The 11,079-nt window shown below is 41.7% G+C and overlaps 1 protein-coding gene across 1 annotated transcript; it reads left to right on the top strand.

The window, feature by feature from the left end:
- Positions 1–2,228: 2,228 nt before the first annotated feature.
- Positions 2,229–10,308, top strand: LOC112223218 (CB1 cannabinoid receptor-interacting protein 1-like). Its single transcript, XM_042305733.1, has 3 exons — positions 2,229–2,501; positions 4,547–4,691; positions 9,996–10,308. Exons 1-3 carry the CDS (start codon positions 2,329–2,331, stop codon positions 10,158–10,160), a joined length of 483 nt encoding a protein of 160 aa, XP_042161667.1. The 5' UTR covers positions 2,229–2,328; the 3' UTR covers positions 10,161–10,308.
- The last annotated feature ends 771 nt before the right edge of the window (positions 10,309–11,079 follow it).

Below are 11,079 nucleotides of genomic sequence, written 5' to 3'. Positions count from 1 at the left end.
AGCTGTTGAATCTTATGTTCAGACAAAAAAGTTTGCTGCCACTGCGAGGACGATCAGCTGTCCGTCCTGTCTCCTTGTAGCGGCGTCTCACAGTACGGACATTGCAATTTATTTCCCTGGCCACATCTGCAGTCCTCATGCCTCCTTGCAGCATGTCTAAGGCACGGTCAAGCAGATGTGCAGGGACCCTGGGCATCTTTCTTTTGGTGTTTTTCAGAGTCAGTAGAAAGGTCTCTTTAGTGTCCTAAGTTCCTAGGTCCTGAAAAAGGGACATTTCTTTTTTTGCCGAGTTTAGGTCACCTAGCCACCCTGAGTTTTCTAAATAAACCAAATTTGATCAAATTCACATTTTCCTCTTTACACAAATAAATAAGCCTATTTTAGGCTATAAATACATGACGTTACTGCTTCGTTTCCCCTGGCCAGAGGGGACCAGAGTGCATAGGCTTCTCTAGGCTCTCTGCAGCTGTGGTTGTATTCATTAGGCTACAGTTGATCAGACTGAAGCGCAGATTAAATTGTGCACGAGTTGACAAACCATGAAGCGAATCAAAAGTGTTAGGGAAAATGCCAGCTCACCCTTCTGTACCATAGATGGAAATAAATCTTCACATAATGCTACAAATGAAGAAACGTAACATATGCTACAAATGATAAACACAACGTATGCTACAAATGATAAACACAACGTATGCTACAAATGATAAACACAACGTATGCTACAAATGATAAACATAACGTATGCTACAAATGATAAACGTAACGTATGCTACAAATGATAAACGTAACGTATGCTACAAATGATAAACGTAACGTATGCCACAAATGAAGAAACTAAATCTATGGCCAAACACTACTTTTCCATCAGAGCAAGGAGAAGATTTGTGGGGTAGGGGGAGGGGGGTATTGTATATCACTTGGACACCTATATGTATGTCGTATATAATAGATAGGCTGGCCAAGAAAACTCAGCAGAAAAGCGAATACTGATCTAAACCAGATGTTCCTTGAATCTATTTGTATTTGTGTCTAAGAGAGTCCAATCCTGGCTGCGTACAGAAAAGGTCTCCCCTGCGCAGGTCACTATTGAATAAAGCCTGGGTGAATGATTAGCAGTTTTATCGACGACAAGAGCAGATTTTTCAACACTAGTCTTTTCTTTTGTCCACTCTGGTCTCCCAGGGCCTGGCTGTCCTCTAGTCCACTCTGGTCTCCCAGGGCCTGGCTGTCCTCTAGTCAACTCTGGTCTCCCAGGGCCTGGCTGTCCTCTAGTCCACTCTGGTCTCCCAGGGCTTGGCTGTCCTCTAGTCCACTCTGGTCTCCCAGGGCCTGGCTGTCCTCTAGTCCACTCTGGTCTCCCAGGGCCTGGCTGTCCTCTAGTCCACTCTGGTCTCCCAGGGCCTGGCTGTCCTCTAGTCCACTCTGGTCTCCCAGGGCCTGGCTGTCCTCTAGTCCACTCTGGTCTCCCAGGGCCTGGCTGTCCTCTAGTCCACTCTGGTCTCCCAGGGCCTGGCTGTCCTCTCTGGTCTCCCAGGGCCTGGCTGTCCTCTAGTCCACTCTGGTCTCCCAGGGCCTGGCTGTCCTCTAGTCCACTCTGGTCTCCCAGGGCCTGGCTGTCCTCTAGTCCACTCTGGTCTCCCAGGGCTTGGCTGTCCTCTAGTCCACTCTGGTCTCCCAGGGCCTGGCTGTCCTCTAGTCCAGGGCTGGCTGGTCTCTGGTCTCCCAGGGCCTGGCTGTCCTCTAGTCCACTCTGGTCTCCCAGGGCCTGGCTGTCCTCTAGTCCAGTCCACTCTGGTCTCCCAGGGCCTGGCTGTCCTCTAGTGCACTCTGGTCTCCCAGGGCCTGGCTGTCCTCTAGTGCACTCTGGTCTCCCAGGGCCTGGCTGTCCTCTAGTCCACTCTGGTCTCCCAGGGCCTGGCTGTCCTCTAGTCCACTCTGGTCTCCCAGGGCCTGGCTGTCCTCTAGTCCACTCTGGTCTCCCAGGGCCTGGCTGTCCTCTAGTGCACTATAACAAAATGCAGATTTATTTTTTCTCTACAAGGCGTTATTGTTTAGAACGAATATTTTATCTTTGTCTCCTTAGATTGCATGTATAGGAGGATTATGTGTGTGTACATGGGATTACTCGCTAGGGCAGTGAAAATTACTTTAGGCTCTGCCTTCTGCCGTGAGTTTTGACATTGTAAACCCGTGCTTTCACGTCACAACAATATTCTACATCAATCGTTCTGTTGGAATTCAGCGTGCAGCTGCGGTTTCACATCTGCGCTTCTCTGTTGTTCACTCAGGTAGGATTGGATTTGAGCACAAACGCATACCTCAACAAGAATGGCTATCGCAATCGTCAAGATCGGAATTTCATTGAAAATGCTACCAAATAACAGTGCCGTGTTCTTCAAATCGGACGGTGGGAGATTTGGCCAAACCAGGACGATTAAATTGCTAACGGGGTCAAAGTACAAGATTGAAGTGGTTGTCAAACCTGGGGCTGCAGAGGCAACGTAAGTATGGTTGGGGTGAAATGTTTACAGGCGCTCGCGCATCAGGCAATAGAATGTCTATCCAATTCAATAGGTTAAATTGTGACAATTTCTCTGTTGAGGAAAACAATATTCTGTCACTGTCCATCACTGCCTGTTTATGTTTTTGCTCCGTTTTTATTATACTAACTCAGTGTTTCATAGTGTGAATAATATGATTCGGCACATTGTCTTGGCAAAGATCACAACCCGTGGATATTATGTGGCTGCTTTAATCTAATTAAATGTATAGGTTAATTAAATTGGTCATTGAGAACATTGATAAGACACACGCCGTAGGAGGTTGTGATTCGATGTTGGCGTTATGTGAGAGAGTGAGCGGTTAGAGTTCCCACTAACGTTAGATGTTCAAACTGCAGTCTAAATTGGCAAGGCCTATATCATAGACTACAAATGTATGAGAACAAGAATACGTTTTTGGACTTAATTTAAGGTAAGGGTTATGCATAAGGTTAAGCAGTTTGGTTAAGGTTAGGGTTTGGTTTAGGTTTGTGTCCGGAAGGTGCAGGGAGACAGAAGTCGCTGCCAGATTGTGTCAAATCCACTACCGATTCAATTCAAATTTTATTTGTCACATGCCGAATACGTGTAACGTTAAGACTTCACCTAGAAATGCTTTACTTACGAGCCATTTCCCAACAATGCAGAGTTAAAGTAAGACAATTTGGTTAAACTAATTTTATGTAATAGTAACACAATAACGTAACAATAACAAGGCAATATACAATGAGTACCAGTACCGAGTCAATGTACAGGGGTACGACGTAATTTAGTTAATTGAAGTAATATGTACATGTATGTAGGGGTGAAAGTGACTCGGCCATCAAGATAGATAATAAACAGATTAGCAGCAGTATGTGTGTGTTGGAGTGTCAGTGTAGTATGTGTGAGTGTGTGGGTATTGATTGAGTCAGTACAACAACAAAAAGTGGGTTATACGCAAATGGTCCAGGTGGCCATTTGATTAACTGTTCAGCAGTCTTATGGCTTGGAGGTAGAAGCTGTTTATGAGCCTTTTGGTCAAATACCTGCCGTGTCCGGTAGCAGAGAACAATATATGACTTGGGTGGCTTGAGTTTGACCATTTTTTAGGGCGTTCCTTGCTACCCTCTTTAGCGCCTTATGGTCAGATGCCAAGCAGTTGCCATACCAAGCGGTGACACGGCCAGTCAAGATGCTTTCAATGGTTCAGCTGTAGTTTTTGAGGATCTGAGGGCCCATGCCATATCTTTTCATCCTCTTGAAGGGGGGATATGTGTTCTCCTGCCCTCTACACAACTGGGTTGGTGTGTTTGGAGTGGACCATGATACAGTAGGTCGGTCCTTAGCGATGTGGACACCTAGGGACTGGACTCTCTCGACCCGCTTCACTACAGCCCCGTCGATGTGAATGGGGGCGTGCTCGGCCATCCGTTTCCGGTAGTCCCCGATCAGCTCCTTTATCTTGCTGATGTTGAAGAACAGGTTGTTGTCCTGGCTTCCAGCATGTTTGACAGAGACCAGTATGGTTGAAGGCTACCTAGTTTTTTGTGCATTTTCTACAGTAGGAGGATAAAGATGCACTCAAATGTGTTTCTGTATTTGTTAATTCATTCCTGTCTTTGTGATTTATCATTCCATTTATTCTGGAATGATAAATTACACTGATCTATCGTTCACCTCTCTATCCACATCCCTTCATCCATCCATTCATTTGACTGATTCATCTACAAATAGTAATGAGTAGTTACTTATGATGCAAGGTGATTTGTAGGTCAGTCATTCGACAGTCTCCTGCGCTGTCGGCTACAATGTCAAACAACCCCAGTATCACCAATCCACCCCCATCCCCCACCCCCCCCCACCCCCAAACCCCCCCCAACCCCACCCCCAACCCCTGCCCCAATCCACCCCCCAACCCCCACCCCCAACCCCACCCCCAACCCCACCCCCAACCCCTGCCCCAGTCAAGCGGTCACCAAAGTATTGTCTGTGATGTAACTGTTATGGTCCTGTCCTGTCCTCAGCACTATGAGTGTAGGCGGAGTCATCTTCCCCTTGGAGCAGAAGTCTAGAGACCCCCAGTCTGTAGTCTACACTGGCGTCTACAACACAGAGGGCATGACTCACACCAAGAGTGGAGACAGACAAGCTGTACAGATCAGCTTGCAGGTAATAAAGGCAAATTATGACATGACGACGGGTGTCGTCTTCCTGGGATTACAGACATGAAGTACCTTTACATATTCTTTTTTTTATGAACAAGAAGACACAACAATTGACCCTTCGCTAAGCCCCGCCCGCCTTGGTTACTGTTGCAACCTCGAACAACATTTTCCCAGAAAGCCCAATTCCTCATTCAACTACTGGTGAAATCCCCTCACAAAGATCTCAAATTGTGTTTCTAATACACAATGAAATGAAACACAGACTACCCCTTGCTAATAAGGAAACTCTTGGGTGTGTTGTGGTGGACTGTCATTACAATTACTTCACGGGAACCTAGTAAAAAATAAGTTTATAGTGTAGGTAGCCACTGAATGGCTCTCAATTCACCATGCCTGCATGTAGTCAAAGCTATAACCACTTTGGAGATAATTAGTGCTCTCAAATCGTATCCTGATGTCAACAGCAGATGGAAGTTGTATTCATTTTAGCTAGCTAAAATACATTTTGAGAAAACAAGTTATATTAAGTGGCTAGCTAGCTAGCGTTAGCAATGTTTGATGGTCAATGAGACTGAGAGCTAAGCAGTTTAGCTTGCAAACAATGTAACACAAGTATAATTTGGGATTAGAGAACTTCTCTAACAGGCTCAGGAATCACAGTAGCAACTACTCCTGTTAGCAAGTACAGTAGAAAATAATTGAACAAACTGTTAAATTATTTAGCCATTTAAACATTTACTTTTGGAAGAAAACTCTGTTTTGCTTTAGCCCTCACTGGCTTTCATGCGATTTAATTGTGAGCTTGTTATCCATTGGAGCGCTGTGATTGGTTGCCCAAAATTCTGGGGCGGGGCTTAGCGAAGGGTCAATTAACAAGTAGACAAAGCAATTAATAACAAACAGACAAAACTATTAACTAGTAGACAAAACAATTAACTAGTAGACAAAACAATTAACTAGTAGACAAAACTATTAACTAGTAGACAAAACAATTAACTAGTAGACAAAACAATTAACTTGTAGACAAGTTAATTCAGAGCAGTTCACCAGTCCCATTACAAATACCTTAAAACTTCAATGACTAGCTTGGGCATTTATTAGCTTAAATCACTGAACATTAAAGCCGTTTATTAGAGCTAAACCAGCTTTTTGCTCATTTGCATAGTTAATTGTTTAATTTCAGCATTCACTTCCTGCATTTTAAAATACAAATGTTCATTTCCTGCACTAATGTGTTATCATTTACACACTGTGTCAAAATGTTTCGTTTGTCTTAGTATGCCTCTATACTGGGAGGCTCATGCACATCCCCGATACTGTATGTCAATATCTGTTCTATGGATGGGTGTGGGTGTAAGTGTGTCTGTGCATATGAATGGGAGTGTGCGGGAGGGTGAATATGACCTATGTGTAGGAGGCCGGGAGAGAATGGATGTGTGGATGCATTGGTTATATGTTGTTCTGCATGTGAATGAAGGAGAATGGAAGAGTAAGTCCATCGATGTATGAATTGGGTGTAAATGTGTCTGAGAATAAAGGGAGAAGGAGCTTCAAGCCCTATAAAGGCATAGCACTTCACGGTACAAAGAAGTATTTGCTTTGTGTTTTTTGTGTGTTCTCTGTTAAATGTTTGCTCCGCCTACATGTTCACATATTTTATATGTGTAATGTACACAATAACTATCTATTCATACTATGACCATTATCCATGGGATGTCCACCGCCCTCATAAGACATAAGCCTTTATCAGGTTCTTAAACATTTAATTAGATTGTCAGCAGATGTGGTTTTCCTGCAAGAGCTACACTTCAAAAAAGGAGGAATAGAATATTTAAAGAGGAACTGTGTTGGAGAGGCCTATGCTGCCACCTACTGTAATAACAGCAGAGGTGTCTGCGTCCTGATAAATAAGAACACACCCTTTTCCCTTTATATACCAGCACACAGACCAAGAAGGACATGTTCAAATTTTTGATTGTTCCTTAAATAGGGATAAAAAAAACACATTGACTCCATTGTATATCCCCCGCAGGGGTAAACCTTGTGTGTTTTTTTAGATAGAATTCAAGCTATATTAAATCAAACCCAGGCAATCTTTTTTTTTTAGCTGGTGACCTAAATCAAGCATTTAGCAAGTTAGTCAGACATAGCAATAAAAAAAGGGCCTCCAAAGAGACTGAACAATATAATCTCTACAGATATTTTCCAGGACATCTGGAGATTATTATTCCCAATGACAAAAGATGTACCTCTTTTTTTACAGATCCATACGTTTAATCAATTGTGACAATAAAATAATAAAACCCATGAGCAACAGAATGGTAAAAGTCTTACCAGTCTTGTTACATAATAATCAAACGAGGTTTATTAAAAATAGACACTTACAAAACAAATACAAAAACATGTTTCAGTGTAATACAATACGCTAAAGTACAAGATGGTAGATTTATCAATAATTGCTGCTGATGCTGAAAAGGCTATCGACCGGCTTGAGTGGCCTTTTTTATTTATCTTTGGAAGCATTTAACTTTCCAGCTGAAATAATTACATTTTATAAAAAATAATATATAAATATCCTAAAGCAAAAATATACACAAACAATACACTATCCAGTGAAATAGCTTTAGAAAAGGGCACGAGACAAGGATGTCATCTCTCCCCCCTCCTGTTTGCATTGGCAATTGAACCACTAGCAGAAAGAAATAGACAGGACCCAAACCTAACAGGTATCAGTATTGGTAAACATGAATATAAAATAAACTTATTTGCAGACGATATCCTGATATAATAAACTAATATTGAAAACGCAATGTCCACCTTATTAAAAATATTTTCGGAATACTCTAAAATCGCAGGATATAAAATGAACGTGGGGAAAAAAACAAAACAATGGCAATGGGAAAAAGCATAACTCATGATCCACAGCAATCTTTTAAGTGGACCACAACAAATATGAAATATTTAGGATGCTTAATAAGTGACAACAAAGAAATATATAAAGATGACTTTATCCTATTACTCAACAATATGAAAGCAGACCTAATTAAATGGAACAATCTCCCCATACAGGTAGAATAAACCTCTTTAGAATGGCATGGCTCCCATTTAGAATGACATGGCTCCCATTTAGAATGACATGTCTCCCATTTAGAATGACATGGCTCCCATTTAGAATGACATGGCTCCCATTTAGAATGACATGGCTCCCATTTAGAATGACATGTCTCCCATTTAGAATGACATGGCTCCCATTTAGAATGACATGGCTCCCATATAGAATGGCATGTCTCCCATTTAGAATGACATGTCTCCCATTTAGAATGGCATGGTTCCCATTTAGAATGACATGGTTCCCATTTAGAATGGCATGGCTCCCATTTAGAATGACATGGTTCCCATTTAGAATGGCATGTCTCCCATTTAGAATGACATGTCTCCCATTTAGAATGACATGGCTCCCATTTAGAATGGCATGTCTCCCATTTTGGAATGGCATGGCTCCCATTTAGAATGGCATGGCTCCCATTTAGAATGACATGGTTCCCATTTAGAATGACATGGTTCCCATTTAGAATGACATGGTTCCCATTTAGAATGACATGTCTCCCATTTAGAATGGCATGGCTCCCATTTAGAATGACATGGCTCCCATTTATTTTCGGTAATACCAATTACCTCAGCGAAGACATTCTTTAAAAAAGTATATTCGGCCATAACAGACTTCATATGGGCAAATACAATTCATAGAATAAATTGGAAATATGTCCCTAAATCTGAGAGTGGTTTTAACCTTCCAGATTTGGAATTGTGTCAACTCGCCACCCAAGGCTTTTACTTGCGATATATTGTTAAATGCACTAAAGAGGAACAATGGGTAATTTAGCTTTTCAGATTCCACCGATAAATTGGCCCACGTGGAAAACTAAATGCATAGAAACCGTAATTGACATGGTAATAGGAAATGTAATTATTTCCATGACAAGTTGTCCATTGTTTATGTCTTTGTATGTTTTTGTTTATTGTAAAAAAAAACTACCTACATAAAACATTACAAAGAATTTGTAAAAATATGCCTCTAGTAAAAAAAAAAAGTTATCCTCTTTGACTGTTATTACATTTGTTAGTAGAGGGCGATCGGACGATTTGTTGGGGTTTGTGCTCCCGAAGTTGTGGCCAGTTTTTTTTGCTTGCCAGCATTCTTAGCAGCCAATGGCTAGAAGTTTCTTCCTGGTGATAAAAACAGATGATTGACATAATTTTTTAGAGTCATTACTATATGATTTAACGTTACAAATTAAACCTGGCAAACAATTCATGATAATTAATGCTGACCCCGTAAACAATTCATGTAGACCCTGCGTTCATTTGAAACAGCCGTTGATTTGCTGAAATGTGGGCCGTTGGCCACCTATTAAAAGGGGCAGGTGGCTATTTGAGACTTCATTTCTGTATATCTACATCATATAGCCTGGTCCCAGATCTGTTTGATATCTGTATCATATAGCCTGGTCCCAGATCTGTTTGATATCTGTATCATACAGCCTGGTCCCAGATCTGTTTGATATCTGTATCATATAGCTTGGTCCCAGATCTGCTTGTGTGGTATAGCCAACTCCTATGGGCGTCGTCATGCCATGACCATAGGTGTTGGGCCAAGACAGCACAAACAGATCTGGAAACCAGGCTATGCATGATCCATATGAACACATTCACAACAATCCCTATAGCCCATTACACATGTAGGATATTCATTATCAGGCGTCAACTGTTCATGATGCAAATTATGAGGAAAGCTCTGAAGCAGTGTGTCTGTTTATTATTATTATTGTTATTATTATTATTGTTTGTCTTTTCTTACTAGACACGACTTTGCTTATAGCTAGCTACTTTATTGAGTAGAAATGTACTAACTGTGACTGTGATAAGTGGTTCTCTCACCTAGTTACCCTCAGATGAATGTACTAAATGACTAACATGTCAATGTAATTGTATTGTTTTTTTAGGGCTGTCACACCTTCTTTAACCTCAATGTCAACTTGTTTTGACATTGCTTTTTATTTTTTTTATAGCTGTATAGATGATGTATTTTGGGATGTTTTCAGTGTATTTTGGGATGTTTTCAGTGTATTTTGGGATGTTTTCAGTGTATTTTGGGATGTTTTCAGTGTATTTTGGGATGTTTTCAGTGTATTTTGAGCTCTTTCAGATAATCGCAAAAAATAAAATAAAATGTGTGCACTTAAAATGACAAAACGTTAACTTGAGTTAACTGATTAACCCTGACAGACCTAAATATTTTCCCTCGCAGTTCACAGAGGTGGGCTCTTTTGAAGTGGTGTGGCAGGTGAAGTACTACAACTACAATAAGAGGGACCACTGCCAGGGAGGCAACAGTTTCAACAGCATCGAGTACGAGTGCAAGCCCAACGAGACGCGCAGCCTGATGTGGGTCAACAAGGAGCTGTTCGTCTGATGATACCAACCAACACAGACAGCATCAGGGTTGTGTTACTTAGGCACCAAAACGGAAGTTAACGTAGTGAAACTGGGCAGTACTATTTTTAATTTTTTACCTTTATTTAACTAGGCAAGTCAGTTAAGAACAAATTCTTATTTTCAATGACGGCCCTAGGAACAGTGGGTTAACTGGCCTAGGAACAGTGGGTTAACTGCCTGTTCAGGGGCAGAACGACAGATTTGTACCTTGTCAGCTCGGGGGTTTGAACTTGCAACCTTCTGGTTACTAGTCTAACGCTCTAACCACTACCTGAAATTACAAAAGCTGAAGAACATACGCACATCCAGGTGCTTTCCGCAGGTGCTGGAGTTGTAGGCAAACTCATGGAAAACAGAAAGGAAAACGCCTCACCTGAAATTAGCCAAAGAAAATACCTGTTTACAGTTCTCCGTTGCAAAATGTTTTGCTACGGTGTGCCCTAATGAACACGACCCTGATGTCACTGAAATGAGAGATGGATGACAATCAGCTGCTGTGTGTTTCAGCTGTAGCCAGCGTGTAAACCCCTCAAAGTGGATCATTTGCTGACTACTCGTGAAACTGTTAACCCAAACATATTTTCCTCAGAGTCTGTTCTGGCATAATGTTCACCCTCAGGTGTATTCTGTTCCATGGAGTGCTTGTGTGTGTGTTATCTATTTATATGTGTGAAGGCAGTGTGTTAATATGGATGTGTAAATGTTATGTGTGTGTGTGTGTGAGTGTGAGTGTGAGTGTGAGTGTGAGTGTGTGTGTGTGTGTGTGTGTGTGTGTGTGTGTGTGTGTGTGTGTGTGTGTGTGTGTGTGTGTGTGTGTGTGTGTGTGTGTGTGTATCTATGCGTATCCATGAAGGCAGTTTGTTTATACGTACACTGTATGTGCAGATGTTGCGTGT

This window comes from Oncorhynchus tshawytscha, linkage group LG24, assembly GCF_018296145.1.
Source record: "Oncorhynchus tshawytscha isolate Ot180627B linkage group LG24, Otsh_v2.0, whole genome shotgun sequence".
In the NCBI taxonomy this organism is placed as follows: Eukaryota; Metazoa; Chordata; class Actinopteri; order Salmoniformes; family Salmonidae; genus Oncorhynchus; species Oncorhynchus tshawytscha.
Note: the sequence above shows the minus strand (reverse complement) of the source record. Positions and strands in the feature narration are given on the sequence as shown.

What these genes read in the sequence shown, in the direction of transcription:
- LOC112223218 (XM_042305733.1), top strand. Translation starts at nt 2,329, where the DNA reads ATGGCTATCGCAATCGTCAAGATCGGAATTTCATTGAAAATGCTACCA. An exon ending in CCTGGGGCTGCAGAGGCAAC is followed by an intron (nt 2,502 to 4,546) that starts GTAAGTATGGTT and finishes TCCTGTCCTCAG; the next exon opens with CACTATGAGTGTAGGCGGAG. An exon ending in CTGTACAGATCAGCTTGCAG is followed by an intron (nt 4,692 to 9,995) that starts GTAATAAAGGCA and finishes TTTCCCTCGCAG; the next exon opens with TTCACAGAGGTGGGCTCTTT.